Source organism: Chiloscyllium plagiosum, unplaced genomic scaffold (assembly GCF_037043375.1).
Source record: "Chiloscyllium plagiosum isolate Xiang-an unplaced genomic scaffold, Cpla_swu_hap1 HiC_scaffold_42, whole genome shotgun sequence".
Lineage (NCBI taxonomy): Eukaryota > Metazoa > Chordata > Chondrichthyes > Orectolobiformes > Hemiscylliidae > Chiloscyllium > Chiloscyllium plagiosum.
Genome location: NW_028270180.1, coordinates 7,208,932 through 7,226,679, shown reverse-complemented (window position 1 = coordinate 7,226,679; position 17,748 = coordinate 7,208,932). Strand labels below are relative to the sequence as shown.

The following is a 17,748-nucleotide window of genomic DNA, read 5'->3' as shown; positions in this document are numbered from 1 at the left end:
GACAGGTAAACCAGATGGCTTTTTTTTTTTTTACAGAATTCCATGCTAGTTGTCAGTCATACTACTGAGGCTAGCTTTCAGTTATAGACTTTATTAAATTGAATTTAAATGTCACTATCTATAGTGGGATTTGAACTTGCATCTCTAGAGCATTTGAGCTTAATGTGTTGCTGGAAAAGCACAGCAGGTCAGGCAGCATCAAAGGAGCAGGAGAATCGACGTTTCGGGCATAAGCCCCTCTTCAGGATTCTCCTGCTCCTTTGAAGCTGCCTGACCTGCTGCGCTTTTCCAGTAACACATTTTTAAGCTCTGATCTCCAGCATCTGCAGTCCTCACTTTCTCTAGAGCATTTGCCTGGGTTATGACTATGCTGCCCACCTCCCTACATTCGGAAGCAGTAGTCTGTTCCTTTTTAAAGTCCCTATTTACTCTTGAGGTGTGGATAAAATTGGCGAGGCTGTATTTATTGCCTATCCTCACTGCCCTGAAAAGGTGGTGTTGGCAATTGTGCAGGGCAAGGCCTGCTTGACCTGGTTTGCTGAATCCCAGGAGATTTACCTGGTGGGTTTGTTGCGGGAAGTGTGTGTAGGAAGTGGGACTGGGACTCTCTGCTGTCCTCACGCCTGCATTTCACAGACTATTGAGTTATTCACATTCTTTGCAACAAAAAGGTAGAGGTACCAGATACCATTTACAACAATGAAGAAATGGTGTAACATCGCAATTAAATCTGAGCCCCCTCTGCTATGGACTAGCTACTGAACCACAAACTGGAACGAATAAAATACTTTCTTTAACTTGTTGAAAAGTTTAATTGGCATCAATGCTGGGGTGTAAAACACTTGTCCCATTTCAAGTCCCCAGTGTAAGCATCAAACACTCTCTTGTAATGGTCACTTCATGGGTGTGGTGGCAGTGTCAATATTTCTGGTCTAGCAATCCAGAGGCCTAATTTAATGCTTGAGAGACACCAGTTCAAATCTCACCGTATTACCAGGGAAATTTAAATAGAATAAATCTGGGTTGGAGAAGTTCATATCTGTAATAGTGACAGTAAACTTATGAATTGTAAAAACTCATCTTATTTAATAATGCCACGCAAGAAGATGATTGACTGTCCTTCCACAGTCTATCCTCTACATGACTTCAGATCCACAGCAGTCAACTCTTAACTCCTCTCTCAAACGGGCCTAGCGTGTGACTCAATTATATTTAATAAAGCTTGTGGTCACCTTTTGAGGTCAGAGGTTATAGGCCAACGGGTTGATTTGAAATCACAAGCTTTTGGAGTGCTGCTTCTTCATCAAGTGAAGTCACTTAAACTGACGAAGGAGCAGCGTTCCAAAAGCTTGTGATTTGAAAATCCCATCTGTTGGACTATAACCTGGTGTCATGTGACTTCTGACCTTTGTCCACCCCAGTCCAGCACTGGCACCTCCACATCGTGTTCTTCATCTTCAGGGCAATTAGGGATGGGCAATAAATTCTAACCTTCTCAATGGTGCCCAGATCCTGTGAATGAATGGATCTGCCCACACTGCATGGGACAAGTGTTGTAAAATCCCAATACTGATACCAATTATTAGCTTTTTAACCAGTGACTCGAGAAGGAGACTCCTCATCACCTTTTCAAGGACAACTAGGGATGGACAATAAAATGTTGGCCCTCCCAGTGAAGCCCAGATCATTTGAGTGAATAAAAAGAGAGATAACAACTGAGATTAAAGTATCTTCCTGCCCAAGTGTGGTCCTCAGCCTAATCCTCTGTAAGAGAGCTCCATTTCCACTTACCCCTTCACTGCTATTCCCTGGTCGTTCTTAAGTGAGAATACCTGCAAGTAGAAAACTACTGGGTGGCTTGGTGCTTGGCAGTAACAGGACTGAAAGTGCCCAACTCTCTTTACTATAGGAGTCTCGGTCAGATGGGGGAGATGCTAATGTCACTTTTCTCTGCCCTGTTAGAACAGCGATGAGCTAGATATAACCGCCAATGACATCATCCAGATCACGGCTGAGAACGAGGATGGCTGGTGGACAGCAAGTCGCAATGGAAGGAGTGGTCTAGTCCCAAGCACCTACCTGGAGAAAGCTTGAGAGCATCAGAGACCAGCCAGCTACGCCAGTTAAACTCCATATCCCTTGGAACAGGTCGAGAGAAACCGTAATCCCTGAAGGTGGCTGGGGAAGCACAGCAAGCTGTTTCACTTTTTAAAATGTGTGTGTGACATAGTTAGGTGGGAACATCCACAGCTTTCTGAAGTAGATTGATGTTCAACTGATGTTTGATCGTCACTCCTGTGGCCTTCACCTGCCTCACTGATTGGCCAGTTCCTGTGGAAAATACTTGTGAAATGATGCTTTGGTAGTCTATTTTAAACTGTGCTCATCTTGCTGTGTGAATATTTCATTTTAAAATATTCAATTATTGCACTAATACCTCCTTTTTTTCCCCCCACACCCAACTTTGAGATAACTAATTACTTTCTTTAGTGTGCTGTTCAAGTGAGTGGTGTTGGTGACACAGTGAGGAATGTAGCTTTCAGCATTTCTAACCCAGTGCAGAACTTCCTTGTTCTCTGGTTCAGCAGTGTTTCTCAACCCTTAGTTTCTACCACAATAGTGTTATATTTTTCTACTTCCCACAGCAACCATCCTGTGGACTGTGTTGGTTAAATTTACCAGCTTGGAACAATTGTGCTTGTGGGCTGATGTTGACCCTGAAGCAAGTGGAGAATTCAGTGGTTGAATTTAATATAAATTCTCAGTCATTTAAAGGCCAGTGCCAGACTTAGCTCATTATTAGCTTTAACTTTGGTAGGAGTATTTTATTATTTAGTGGTTGGTTACCTCAGTTTGCTAGATTTCTGATGCTAACAGTGTGGGCTCCATTCCTGCAGCAGCTGAGGTTACCATGAAGGATTCCCCTTCTCAAACGCCTCCCTCATGTAAGATGTCGTGACCCTCTGGTTAAATCACCAACAGCAGTTGCTCTCTGATTAGAGAGTTGGACTATGGTGATTTTACTGTTTATTCCTCTGCCTACTAATTCACATCCTTCACTCCCCAAACTCACTCCAGCAGATTTCCTGCTCTATCTTGTTGAGCTTTTAAACATTTGTTTATGGGATGTGGGTGTAGCTGGCTGGGCCAGCATTTAATGTCCAACCCTGATTACCATGGAGAACAAAATGCTGAGCTAATGCCTTTTAATTACTGCCATCCATATGGGAATACAGAGAGCCACTGTGCTGTTAGAGAGGGAGTTGCAGGATTTTGCCCCAGCGACAACAAAAGAATGGTGTTACAGTTCCAAGTGATGGTGTGTGGCTCAGAGAGGGGCTTGCAGGTGGTAGTGTTGCACTCTTTGCACTGCCCTGGTCCTTGCAAATGGTAGAATTAGGCCCAGGAGCCCTGACTATGACCCAACGTACCCAGCTGCTGAGGAAAAGCTCAGAGCAGACAGTGTGTGACTTACTGTACATGTTGTATCCTTCCAATCTTGTCCCCACCTTCCCTGAAAGCATCAACTCTTTGCTGGAGGCAGCTCACTTGAGTGGTCGTTATTTGTGGCTTTGTCTTGAACTGATCGAGCACAGGAGGCATCACGTCAAGCCCCATTCAGTCCTCAAGGCATCTCCAGAAGGGATTTCTGAATAACTGTAACTGAGTCATAATGGTAGATGGGAGGCCATTTTGGCCTATTCACTCTGTGTCGAAGCTCTGAGTAACCCAGTCAGTCCCATTCCCCTGTGGCCCTGCACGTTTACTTTTCTCATACCCAATTTTTGTTGTCCCACCACCCTTGGATGCAGTGACCCTCAAGGTCTTTTTATCTCTGTAATATGCCAGCTGTAGCTGGGAGACACTGCTGTATATTTCTAGTGTTGTCTATTTCTATGCTTGAGCTATGCTATACCTTTTTTAAACAGTGAAATGACCAGTTTTAGATAATTTTTTTTTGTTTTTAATTGATTTGGAGCAGCTGGTTAAAATAACCAACCCTAAGAGCACTTCCTGGTGTCCAGTTTTTGTATTTATGCAACACTTTGGGGTCATCTTGCTGTTACAAATTTCTCATTACACTTAACAATGAAATTGCTTATGGAGATATAAGCCGAAACCTGTAAACAGCTGACTCTCCTGGTGTACTTGCAAGCTTTTGGTCATTCGGTGGTGCGGTGCAACGCAATGAGTCTTTTCCCAACCCACCTGCATGTTCTAAAATTAGAGAAAGACTTGTATTCATCAAATGAGTGTAAACATTACTATGGATGTGATTATCAAACTAAATACAATGAAACCGGTACACCTTTACTTTGTACATGTCAGGTGACTAATGCAGTATCATGTATAGAAAGGTGCATATAATTTTATATATCCTATGTGTATAATATAAGTCAATGTTTATGTAAGTGCCAGAGGAGTGTCCACATGGTAGACTATTAAAGATTTTAAAGTATTAGCCATGTAAATAATGAAGAACTTAAACTAATATATAGCCACGACGCTTATTGGTGTGAACTGTGGCTTTTTCAAATGTGTTGACTTGTGACCCACAGTATTCTAAATAAAGTTTATAAATGAACTTTTGCCATGAATGATTTTTAAAATATGCATTGGCTGACTTCTGTCCTTCTAACAGTAGAGGGTGCTAGAAACTCTGTGACCTCTTCTTTTTAAAAAGAATTGTTCACTCACGGGATGAGGGTGTTGTGGGCTGCCAAGAGTCAACCACATTGATGTGGGTCTGGAGTCACATGTAGGTTACATGTAAGGACAGCAGTTCCTTCCCTCCACCTAGGCTAATCCACCTCGTCTGCACAGCCTGTTGACACTACAGACAATTTAGCATGGCCAATCCACTTAGGTCTGCTTTGCACAGTCCAATTTTCTCACTTAGACACATGACATCTCCATCACTCCTTTACCACTGCTGTTGTCCTGTAGGTTGGAAGCAGGCCATTCAGCCCATTGGGTCCATACCAACTCTACAAATAGCACACCACCTAGACCCACTTCCTATCCTGTTCCTGTAACCCTGCATTACCCATGGCTAATCCTTGTTTGCTTATCTGCACATCCCTGGACACAATGGGCAATTTAGCATAGCCATTCCACCTAACCTGCACATCTTTGAACTGTAGGCAGAAACCCCTGCAGACACAGGGAAAACTTACTTCACACACAGTGGAATGGTCCCTGGTGCTGAGGCAGCAGTGCTAAATACTAATCCTCCTTTTCTCTGGACACCCACCATCCGTTCCAGAGCAGCTCTGTTCCCTCTACAAAACATCATTAAAGCAATCATTTTTCAGCTCCTTTCACTTCAGTTTCAGTTGAAGTCATACTGGATTTAATCATAGAATCCCTACAGTGTGGGAACAGGCCCTTCAGCCCAACAAGTCCACGCCGACCCTCTGAAGAGCAAGCTGTGCAGACTCCTTCCCCTCCCCTATTATCCTACACTTACCCTGACTAATGCACCTAACCCCCACATCCCTGAACACTATGGACAATTTTGCATAGCCAGTTCTTCTAATCTGCACATCTTTGGACTGTGGGAGGAAACTGGAACACCTGGAGAAAAGCCACAGACCCAGAACGTGCAAACTCCACACAGGTGCCAGAGGCTAGAATCTAACCTGGGTCCTTGACTCGGAGGCAGCAGTACGAACTGCTGAGCCACCATGCCACCCCAATTTGAAAGTTAACTCATGCTCTCCACAGTTGCTACCAGATCTGCTGAGTTTCTGAACTTTTTTTTTGCTTTAATTTCAGCTCTCCAGTATCTGCAGCATGTTGCTTTTAAATGAGATGGGTGTATTTAATTCTCACTGTAAAGATAGTCTGCCCTTGGCAAGAACAGTGAGAGGCAGAGAAAGATGATAGGAGCATGGTGGAGAGAGAAGAGATGATACCTCCGATAGTTTCTCGTTCATTTACAGACAGGCCACTGCTCAGGGCTAAGGGTAAGGTCAGCCCTGCACTCTGGGCCAGTTCTACAGCTCCAACTCCTCCTCCCTCCTTCCTCCCTCTCTCTACCCCCCCCCCCCCCCCCCAACCCCCCACCAAAAACAAATATCCTTGCAGACCCCAGTTTACGTAGTCTGGGATCAGTATGTGGGCTATAGTGGTTAAAGGTCAGTCTGCCAACTCTGACGAGATTAGAAGTTTGACAGTAAGTTTCCTTTTAACTTGCTGTACACAAGAAACCTTGCCCCACATATTTCTCCTCTGATGTGGAAATGTAATCAGGATAGAAAATGTATGTGCTGTCATAGCCTTGCACAGTATTAGCACTTCAATGGAATGCCATGAGTAGTGGGGGGTCATCAAACACCCAAATAGAAACCTTGTGGTCACATATGATTTAACCACAGAGCACATAGCTTAACATTCACAAAGACCAGGGCAGGACTCAAATGTTTTTAAAATATTATTCCTATATCACTAACTATGGAACACTGCAGGAGGGAATAAAAAGGAATTCATTCATTAAAATATTACTTTGAACACCAATAGTGTGACAAAGTCAATCATTTATCTCAAGGAAGCTTAAAACTTTCAGTGCAATAGGGGGGGGGGGGGGGGGGTGGGGGTTGGGAGAGAATAAAAATACGTTTGCATTTGGAATGTACAGTTGGAAAAGTCAGTACAGACCAGTACAGGACAGGAACTGGCCCCTTTGCTCATCATGTCTATGTCAACCCATGATATTCTAAACTAATCCTGCATGGGCTGCACTTGGTCTATATCCCTCTATTCCTCATCTGTTCACATGTCTGTTAAATGTCTCCTAAAAGGAGCAGATTCATTAGTAACTTTCAAAAGGGAACTGGATAAATGTTAAAGGCAAGGAACAGGGGAGACCATAAAGATGAAACAGAAATAGGCCATTCAGCCTGCGCTGTCATTAATTGGAATCATGGCTGATTTGGATAATCTACTTTCCTGTCTTTTATCCAATATCCTGGATTCCCTTGCTGATTAAAAACCAGCCAGTCACAAATACTTAATAACCCTCTCCAGTCTACACATTCACTTCTGAGTGAAGAAATTCCTCATCTCATTTAAATGGGTGACCTGTTGCTCAGAGATGATGCCCTCTGGTCCTGGACTATCCGACCAGGGGAATAAGCATTTCTGCATCAACCCTATATTTTAACATTTTAACCCTCATTATTCTAAACTCCAATGAGTACAGGCCTAATCTCTAAGCCGGTCTCCATACTCAGGGTCAACCTAGTAAACCTTTGCAGGACTGCCTCCAATGCGAAGATATCTTCCTGAAGATAAGGGGTGGGACAAATTGGATAGTTATCTCTGGCCTCAGCAAGGGGAGATGACTGGCCTCCTGTGAGGATTTTAACACTGGTTTTGTCCAGTGATTCTCTCCATCAATTGACTGAGGAGACAGTGTATGTTTAAAAAGGTTGTGGAGTTTATTAACTACACAGCTCAAGCAAGCTGCAATTCTAATCGGTTTTCATTTGTGGAACTCACCATAACGTAATAAGTTAATACAAGGCCCCTTTTTTTCCCCTCATTTCCCTAACTGCAGTTCACAGTTGATCATACCATTCTCAGTGAGGGAGGGGTGCAGAATTTAAGACCTATAAGTAGTAAGCGTAGCTAAGGTTTACAAAGATATCTGCCATGTCCCCAAGTAAGATGATTAATACAAAATGGAAAAGAGGGAAATGGGGGAGATGGGCTGCAGTGTGGCCTCTTTGAAAGACTATAGGAACAAATGCTTGAAACAAGCTTCAGCAAAATATTGTATTTGTATAGACTTATGAAGGGATTGTAGTAACAAGGTCCACCTACAGGTGGTGAGATAGAGCCAATAGTTAAAACCATAGAGCCTCCAAGTCTGGAAGCAGGCTACTCAGCCCATTAAGTCCACACCAACTCTACAGAGCATCCCACCAGATCCATCCTATCCCTGTATCTCTGCATTTCCCCTGGGTAATCCACCTAGCCTGGAGATCCCTGGATACTGTGGGCAATTTAGCTTGGTCAATCCACCTTAATCTGCAGAACTTTGATGGATAAAGCAAACTGGAGCATCTGGAGGAAACCCACACAGACACACGGGGCGAAGATGCAAACTCCACACAGACAGTCACCCAAGGGTGGACTCTAACCCGGGTCCCGAGTGCTGTAAGGCAGCGATGCTAACCACTGCTACCATGCTGCCCTATTCTTGGCAGCCATGAGAGTTGGAATGACATCACTTGTTGTTTCCTGTTCACCCATCTCTGCAGTTTCTCCCTTTAAAGTGCTGGAGGTGGGGAAAAAAAACCACAGGGAGAGGTCAGAATCAAAAAGGTTACACCAATCAATAAACATTGAACATGCTGGCTCTCTATTCTCGAGAAGAGAAAGGCTGAGACGTGACTGGAGATTAAATCCCTCTCTTGCATTTACATAGACGTTTCCACTTACAGGAGAGGCCAAAATTTAGAATCATAGAACACAAATAAAACCAATTAGGAATTCTGGAAAAATGGTCACCCAGAGTAATGAGAGTTTGGAACCTGCTACTTCAGGAAGTGGATGAGATGACTAGCATAACTGTAATTATTGGTATAAACACTGAGGGAGAACGGACTTGAAGGGTACTCGGAGGGCTAAATCAAGTAGGATGTGAGGAAGCTGGCACAGGGTGCACACACTGACATAGCTCACTTGGATTCATTGGGAGTGAAGAAGTCACTGAATGAGAGACGAAAAATTGTGTTTGACATTAGCATGTGGTGACAGCACGCACTTTCCTGAAAAAAAAATTTCTCCTATATCTTGAGAAGTGGTCAAGTTTCTTCAGCAGCTATTGCAGCCAAGACATTGGCAATTGTTTAACAACTGCTGCAATTATTTATTCAATTTCATATGGCTGGGATTTGAATTCATAAGCCGAATTACAAGTTATTACTATTATCACGTATTGAGAAAATTGCAAGCAAACATTTTTTCAAACAAAAATTTGATTAAAATCTGTAAACTGCAAGTTTACCAAAACCTCACTAAACTACATTTTTAAGATGGATTCTGCTAACGAACCTCATTCAGCTTCCTCTTTGCAAATTCATGATGGTTTCTAAATTTTATTTTAGAAGAAACATTCATCTTCAAGACTATAAGTCGATGTCAGACTCCATCCTGGGAAATTCTTGAGCGTTAGCCTTTCTGGGTCGCAGGATGACAATGATCCTGCCCTCAAGGTCAGCCCTAATTAGAATAATTATCATGGATTCTCTTTGGAACAGACATTCCCATGAAATGCACCACACTCACTCATGGCAGAAGGCTGGATCAACAGTAACTTTCTCCCTTTCCCTTCGCTGCGCAGAGCTGTTTCATAAGCAATGTACATAAGCCTCCCAGACTCTTTGTAAAAGGTGACCTCTGTCTCTCTTCTTTGAAAGGCAGATCAATCTATTTGTCTGGTAACCAAATCTTGCAGCAGAGGACTAATAGATTACCGTTTGCTGGAAGCATTAAGTTCCTTTTTAACTAATACTTTGGAATTAAGCCATACCACACAATGCCAGCTCTGATAAGAATTCCCAGATATTGAATAACAGTGGTATTGGGTAGATTTATTAAAATTTAAATACTTTTTGAAACATACTTGAGTCTCAGTTCAAATGCAGAAAATGATGAAGGGGACAGCTTTAATCTCCAATTTAGAAAAAATTGATGAGAACCCAGCCCATATCCCTCCAAACCCTTCCTATTCATTTACTCATCCAAATGCTTCTTAAATGTTACAATTGTACCAGCCTCCACCACTTCCTCTGGCAGCTCATTCCACACCCTCTGCATGAAAAAGTTGCCCCTTAGGTCTCTTTTATATCTTTCCCCTCTCACCCTAAACCTATGCCCTCTAGTTCTGGACTCACCGACCTCTGGTCAGCATGGACGGGTTGCACCGGAAAGGGTAGGTTTCCATGCTGTACATCTCTATGACTATGTGGGTGTTTTATTGCCAATGACTAATTCACTATCAAATGATTATTTGCTTTCTGTGATGCTGATGGAGGGATAGGTTTGATCAGGACACAGGAAATTTCCTTATTCTCCATGGGACAGTTTTTGATGAAGGCCAGAAAGGGCCTCAATTCAACATCTCATTGGAGACTTAGCACCTCAGGCAGTGCAGCGTTCCCCCACTATTGCTCTTCCACATCAGCCCAGATTTCTATGCTCAGGTTCTCAAGAATGGAGCTTGAACCCTACAATCTTCTGACTCTGGTTTGACGGTTAGGACTTTCGTCTCAAAGTAAGGGAAGAACAAGGATACAGCTGGAATAAGTGGCCTATATTTAAAGGCGGCAAAGGTCAGTAGTCATTGGGGTACGAAGGATTCTATTTGGTAATGTAGGTGAACCTCAAAGTGAGGGGGCAGTGCATTCAAAAGTAATTGGTAATAATTAGATGAAAAAAAATTAAGAGTAGATTAGATTAGATTAGATTACTTACAGTGTGGAAACAGGCCCTTCGGCCCAACAAGTCCACACCGACCCAACAAGCAACCCACCCATACCCCTACATTTACCCCTTTAACCTAACACTACAGGCAATTTAGCACGGCCAATTCACCTGACCCTCACATTTTTGGATTGTGGGAGGAAACCAGAGCACCCGGAGGAAACCCACGCAGACACGGGGAGAACGTGCAAACTCCACACAGTCAGTCGCCTGAGTCGGGAATTGAACCCGGGTCTCTGGCGCTGTGAAGCAGCAGTGCTAACCACTGTGCCGCCCACCTGCCACCGTGCCACCCACAAGTAATTCCATTTCTGGTAAGATCATTAAAATTTGAGACTTGAAGAAACTAGTGGAGATTGTGGGTTATACTTGGATCATTATGAGATATCTCCATGACTGTACACACATGATAGGCAAACATCATTGATTCACTCTGTCCTCTGCCCCCCCATAGCAATAAAACAAGTTAACAGTTCTGATGTTTGTACATTCTCACGGGCTGACAAATTAAGTCCATTAGGAATACTATGCTTACAATAAAACTTGAAGCCTGCCCTGCAGTAAAACAATAGATGCCTCGTACAAAGAGCAGTTTTGTAGATCAGGTAACATCAAAGCAGCTCAGAGTCTATTGAAAGTTCTTACCGTGACACCAAACACAAAAGCGTTGTGAACAATGGCACAAGCTGTAATTCCTGATTGTTACTTCTGTCTTTTTCTCCCATGACCGTGAAGCTGAGCTATGTTGTATTGCACCAGTCAAGCGCTCAAACTACAGTGGTGCGAGCAACTTCTGCTTTAGTTCTCTACTGTAGGTTCGGGCAGACCTGCAGCACCACTACCGTGGAGTACAGCAAGGATGCAGGCCCTGAATTCAAGCCAGCCAGAAAAGGGATTGAACCCAGTGGTGTTGGCACCGGTCAGCCAAGCTCAGCAGAACCTCTTCCCACCTGCCTCTGGTCATCCAGGCTGCAGTTATTATGGTATCATATGGTTCTATTGTTGTGCTGTGGCCCAGAGTTAGGGACAGTGATGGCCAAGTCCATGCATGCCTGACCAGGAATGCACCCAACTCTTACACCTGCCATTGGTGTATTAGAAGGACTTGAAGATTGATAACATTGCCAGGCAGGTTGATGACTGCACCAGAAGACCTCCAGCAGTTTAGTGACAGATTATTTGAGTACAAATTGCAGGCAGCAGAGCACAACCAACTTGCGTGATGCCCTTTTGCACAAATGTCAAATACGAACAAGGGCATTTTTTCTTAGAATCCCTACAGTGCAGACAGAAGTTGTTTAGCCAGTCTGCACTGACTCAGAGGAACATCCCATCCAAACCCAACCTTCTACCCTACCCTATCCCATGGCCAATCCACCTAGCCTGCACATTCCTTAGACACGATGGACAACTTCGCATGATCAATTCATCTAACCTGCACATCTTTGGACTGTGGGAGGAAACCGAAGCACCTGATGGAAACCTATAGACACTGGGAGAAATGTGCAAACTCCACAGATGGCCACTCAAGGTTGGAAGCAAATCTGTGTTGCCCCCGACTGTGCCATCATCCTGCTCCTTTCCTCCACACCCGCCCCCCACCACCACCTCACCTATCACCAGTCATTTTTCCCCTAATCCCCCCCTCCTCACCATTCCACCATTACTCGAGGACCCACATTGAAGCTCCTGTACTGTTTATCCTATGGAGCTCAATTAACTCAGTATAGGATGGCCACTTAACCGTAAAGTTCCCTGGCCTCTACACAACTGTTCCTCAAGCTGGCTCTACATTTGCTTAAAAATTCAGGTAGTGGTTAGGATTGTAAATAATGGCAGCCTCAAAATCTATGATAAAGGTTAAGGTGGTGGGGGTGTGGGGGGCTAATATTTGATTAAATACTGTGGAAAGAGAGAATTTTTGCCACAATCCTTAAATACCTGCAAGATTGGACAACTGAATATTTATCTTGTTTTAGGCTTAAACAGCATCAGCTATACTAAACACTATTCATTGTTAAGAACTATGGTTGATAAATAATAGAGAGTCATTTGTGGCATGACAGTTCCTGGAAATTCAGTTAGACCATGCCAACGCCTTGTATGTAAATATCAGGAATACCAGAGCTAAGTAGAACACTCTCCCTGTTGTCTGGTCGAGACAGGCACTAGCTGGAGATAAAATTAAAGACTATACTTATGTAATACCCTTTACCATCTTGGAATATTCCAAAGTGCTTTACAGCCAATGAAATACTTTACACATTTATATTTGGTTACAAGATGTGAAAATCAAATGGCTTCAAACTACTTTGTAGTTCCAAGCTCCTCTTGCAGGTTTAAAATTTACTTGTAATTAGTTTAGAGATTTACCATTTTTGTTTTGACTGTTTTCTCAATATCTTTGGCTGAACATCTATAAATGCACCTTGAGACTACCCCAAAGCTCTTTACTAAACAGAGTACAGTATGAAGCAAAAATTATTTGTAGCACAGGACGCATGACAGCTAAATGTGTCTCCACTCAAGGCAAAAAGGGCATTAAGTGACTAGTTGGATCCTTTGATGGCTAGGCATTCTAGATAACTCCCCTGTTCTTTGAATCATGCCACAGGACAGTTTTATTGGTTTTTGTCGCATCCAAAAAGGCACTTTGCAAAGAGTGGAATTCCCCAGGTTGTATCAGCTTAGATTTCGTACCCATGTTTCTGGGTTGAACTTCAGACTGTGCACTACCAATAGGTTTAATATTCTAGATAGTTCACAGTCCCTGGTTAACTACCTTCTGCATGAACCCGATGCATGCTATATTGTCTACCATGAATGCAGTGCTCTTTTCACTGCAAATATAGGTAACAGGCACAAAATGGGTTTGTAAGAAGATAGGGGTGTTGTTGTAATGTCACTGGATTACTAATCCAGAGGCCCAGGCTAATGGTCTGGAACTACTACTTCTAGTCCTACTATAGCAACTGGTTCATTTGATTAAAACGGGAATTGAAAACTAGCAATTGTTGTGGCTCTGTTCGCCGAACTGGAAGTTTTTGTTGCAAACGTTTCGTCCCCTGTCTAGGTGACATCCTCAGTGCTTGGGAGCCTCCTGTGAAGCGCTTCTGTGGTGTTTCCTCCGGCATTTATAGTGGCCTGTCCCTGCCGCTTCCAGTTGACAACCGGAAGCGGCAGGGACAGGCCACTATAAATGCCGGAGGAAACACCACAGAAGCGCTTCACAGGAGGCTCCCAAGCACTGAGGATGTCACCTAGACAGGGGACGAAACGTTTGCAACAAAAACTTCCAGCTCGGCGAACAGAACCACAGCAACGAGCACCCGAGCTACAAATCTTCTCTCAAACTTTGAACTAGCAATTGTAACTACAAAACCCATCATTGATTATCCAAAAAAAAAAAATCAGATTCACTAATGGAAGGAATTTGTCAATCTTACCTGGCCCTTCCATGTGACTGCACACACAGCAATGTGGTTGACTCAACTGCTGTCTGAAATGGCCTGTCAAAATAATTCAGTTCTAGCACAATTAGGGATTGGTGACACAGCTATCCCTTCAAAAGAATTTTCAAGTTGTCCAAGTTATAATCACCCCCACAAGTTTTCTCTTTTAGTTTCAGAAAGGATTGATTCTTGCATATCATACAAATAACACTAACAAATGATGAGATAGTTTTATAGTGATATTTGTTGAAGATGATCACATTCAAGTGATTGTGAACAATTTAATTGTTATACTTCCCATTCACAAGGGGTCGAAGAACTGTACTAAAATATCCCAAGATCAGCAGACATTAGAAAACATGAAACAAATAGGTGCATGTGAACTACCTGGCTTGGTGCAGAACAATTTTATAAGTACTGTGTTTGTTCACCTAAATCACACTTAAACCAACAAAGAATACAACAACTTTGGTTTCAACAATCTTTATTTTCATTAATTCAGTTCACATACCCGATCCTTGCTAAAAGGCTGCATTATTTCAAGGGACAACATAAAACTTCTCATTATAACTCACTACACAGACAAACTGGAAAAAATACTATACAATGTAAAATATTTTGATAGTACACAGTAAAACTAAAACAAAATTCAGTTGATAGGTTAAGGACAAGAAAGTTAATGCATAAATCTTGGAAGATCAGTTTCAAAATGATCAGTTTGCAATTAGAGTTTCCTTGATTGCTACAGTTTTAGTAGTCATTTTTGTACAGTTTAATCTCTACTAGTTATACAGGGTCTCTCAGTGCACCCATTGAGTGTGCACTTTTGTGCGAACTAAACCCAGCAGCTTGGACTGTGAAATGTGCTTTAGATTTACTTGATATATACAAAAGAACCACTTCAATGCCAGAAACCCAGTCTGAGCTTTCCAATGATGGAAACGGCAGGCTGATCGAGGGGATGGTTGGGGGAGGGGGGGCGGGGGGGAAGAAAGGGGGAGAAGGGGAGAACAGAACACCCAGGCAACAGCTTATGCATAGATCCCTCCAGGAATAAGGGGCTCGTAGGCAAGATCGCCACTCCGCCTGCACAGCACAACGAAGGCGCACAGCATGCCCAGCAACTAGGAAGAAAACAGTAATTACTGGTGCGAGACATAAAAGCAAGAGAACTTTCTGCTAAGGTTCATTCAAACACAAACTTTATAATCAGTTCATTTTGCTTTCCATTACAGTGGCCTCCTGCTTATATGCGCGTACAATACCCTCCCACAAAAGAATAGTGTATAAAACTGCAAGGACAGTTACACAGCTCAATTCCACTATCTAACCAAATAAGACCGTAAGGAACAGGCAAGGCCCAACTTAATTCAACCAAAGTCCGCCATTGAAGCATCTAATCAGCTCTAGAATAAAATCAAAAAAACGTGTGTCTACTTTTATGCCCATTTCTAGATGTGACCATGATCAGACAAGTGTAAAATTTTCCAATCCATCCTAAATTTGTCTTTTAGAACATTGTAGTGATTTGGTTTTCCCAAAGAAATGCTATGTATAGGCCAGAATGTTTCTTGTGCCTAAGAGCACTGTTTGAGGGACTGGGTTGACATTATCTAAAAGGTGCAATAATCTATTACCTATCCAACATGGGGATGTTAGAAAATGGAAAAGACCAATTTTGTTTCAAATACAGATGACAGCATTGCAGAGGAAAGTCACATTTTTGAGCAACATGAAAAATTTGCATTTTCCTTGAACTTCTGTAACACTGCACACAGGCTGGAGAGCTCATTATCAATAAACATAATGCAATAGGACAGGGCTTCCAAGAGTTAAATAAATTATAAACATCACACAGGGGAGTGTTCACCAGCAGGATATAATAAACAATGCTGGCTAGAGTACACAACCGGGTCCATTATGCACTGAACTGAACGATGCCCAATAAAATAGTATCATTTGTACGTTCTTTACTTTCACTCCCATCTGGTAAAAGGGAGAAAGTTATGGAAAGGCTATTCAACTTAATCTCCTGTTTTTATGATCACAAAATTTGCAATGCCAGGCTTTTCTCAACTATACAGACCCCATCCACATTCAGGTACCACCTGTTCCTGTGTGTCATTAAAAATTTTACCAGGTTGATTAAAATATCTACACAATTAAGAATATTGGTGCCACCAAATATAATGTAATACAAGGTTAGCTTGAAAAGGTTTGCTTCAAAAATCTATGGTACAGATTTTTATAGCACCTTTACTATAGGAAAACTGTCAAAGATGCATCACAAGGACATTAACAGAACTTGACATCATGCACAGGAGATGGCAAGTTCATTTAAAGAAAGTCTTAAAAGGAGGTGAGAGTACCAAGATGGTAAGCTTCAGAGGGTTAAACACCATAGCTTAGAGTTTAGACTGCTAAATGAGATTTTACTAAAATCAAATCGCAATCATGTTTTGTCTTTGCCTTCAAATTTTGTCTTTGGGCAGGGGACAGTGTAAGTAAAAAGAAAAAGGAGAGATTGCAAGTGAGGAGAACAAACAGCATAAAAATTAGTAGTGAGGGGGTGGATGTCCAGCATCTATGACCTGCACCCATAAATTAGCAACATCAACATGTTGCAGAGAAGATCAAGGTGGTTTCATTAAGAAAAGACATTCAACAGATGGAGTTTGTGTCATGGTTGAACTTATTCATGTAAAAAGGAGAAAGTGAGGACTGCAGATGCTGGAGACCAGAGTTGAAGTGTGGTGCTGGAAAAACACAGCAGGCCAGGCAGCATCCAAGAAGCAACGTTTCTGAAGAAGGGCTTATGCCCAAAACGTTGATTCTCCTGCCCCTCGGATGCTGCCTAGCCTGCTGTGTTTTTCCAGCATCACACTTTTCAACTTATTCATGTAAAGCCAACATGTAGCAGTCATCCAGACTTGCAGGGGTAGCCTGGAACTGAAAGACCTTTGATCACAGTATTTACACCCTCTCTCCACATTTCAAACAGCAACCATGATATCCACCTCCAAATCATCAGTATGCTCAAGGGTCAGTGCAGTTCAGAATGAGGGATATTTCAACTGAGCTTTGAGCGGATGCCATAATACCACAGCTCAATTTGTACCAGTATGAAATAATGCCCTAAAAAGGTACACAACAATTTGGCTTAGAACGCTCAAGTCTGAGCCCCCAAACTCTGGATTCTGAATTGTTTGAAATCTTTCTAACTTATTAGGAGGACACGAAACCTCTGCATTCAATTTCAGGATTCACTGAGTACATACATAAATATTCCAGGATTTTACACCACTAAGACCACTCAGAGTATATAAACATTCTTTCATGTCTGCACTACAATCAAACTAAGGGTTAGCCAAATGAAGACTATTAAATGAAATGAATTAGATGTTTCAGAAATCTTCATTTCCTGAAAATGCCACGTTAACCTAATTGTGGAATCGTGCATCAAGCACATTACCACATCAAGTTAGCATCCTTATGGAGTAGCAGCTTCTGACAGCCAGAACACAATCCATGCAAAACTGAAACTGTACTCAAATACTGGGGGTGGATAAAGACTAATAAAACAGGTAGCTTCCCTTCCACCAAACGAAAGGAGTAGCCATGGGCACCCGCATGGGCCCCAGCTATGCCTGCCTCTTCGTAGGATATGTGGAACAATCCATCTTCCGCAACTAAACTGGCCCCACCCCCCACCTTTTCCTCCGCTACATCGATGACTGTATCGGCGCCGCCTCGTGCTCCCACGAGGAGGTTGAACAATTCATCCACTTCACCAACACCTTCC

General features: G+C 42.6%; 2 protein-coding genes across 5 annotated transcripts in view; one reads left to right on the top strand and one right to left on the bottom strand.

The window, feature by feature from the left end:
• Positions 1–4,585, top strand: part of LOC122542541 (proline-serine-threonine phosphatase-interacting protein 1) — a 107,702-nt gene extending 103,117 nt beyond the window's left edge. For all 4 annotated transcript variants that reach the window (XM_043680394.2, XM_043680393.2, XM_087982161.1 and 1 more), the window contains one exon: positions 1,963–4,585. In XM_043680394.2, the coding sequence (XP_043536329.1) occupies positions 1,963–2,094 (132 nt within the window). In that variant the 3' untranslated portion in view covers positions 2,095–4,585. The remainder of the gene's footprint in view (positions 1–1,962) is intronic.
• A 9,828-nt stretch (positions 4,586–14,413) lies between these two features.
• LOC122542542 (tetraspanin-3) overlaps positions 14,414–17,748 on the bottom strand; it is a 50,283-nt gene continuing 46,948 nt past the window's right edge. Inside the window, exon 7 of the mRNA XM_043680396.2 lies at positions 14,414–15,070. Coding sequence (XP_043536331.1) covers positions 14,978–15,070 — 93 coding nt within the window. The 3' untranslated portion in view covers positions 14,414–14,977. The remainder of the gene's footprint in view (positions 15,071–17,748) is intronic.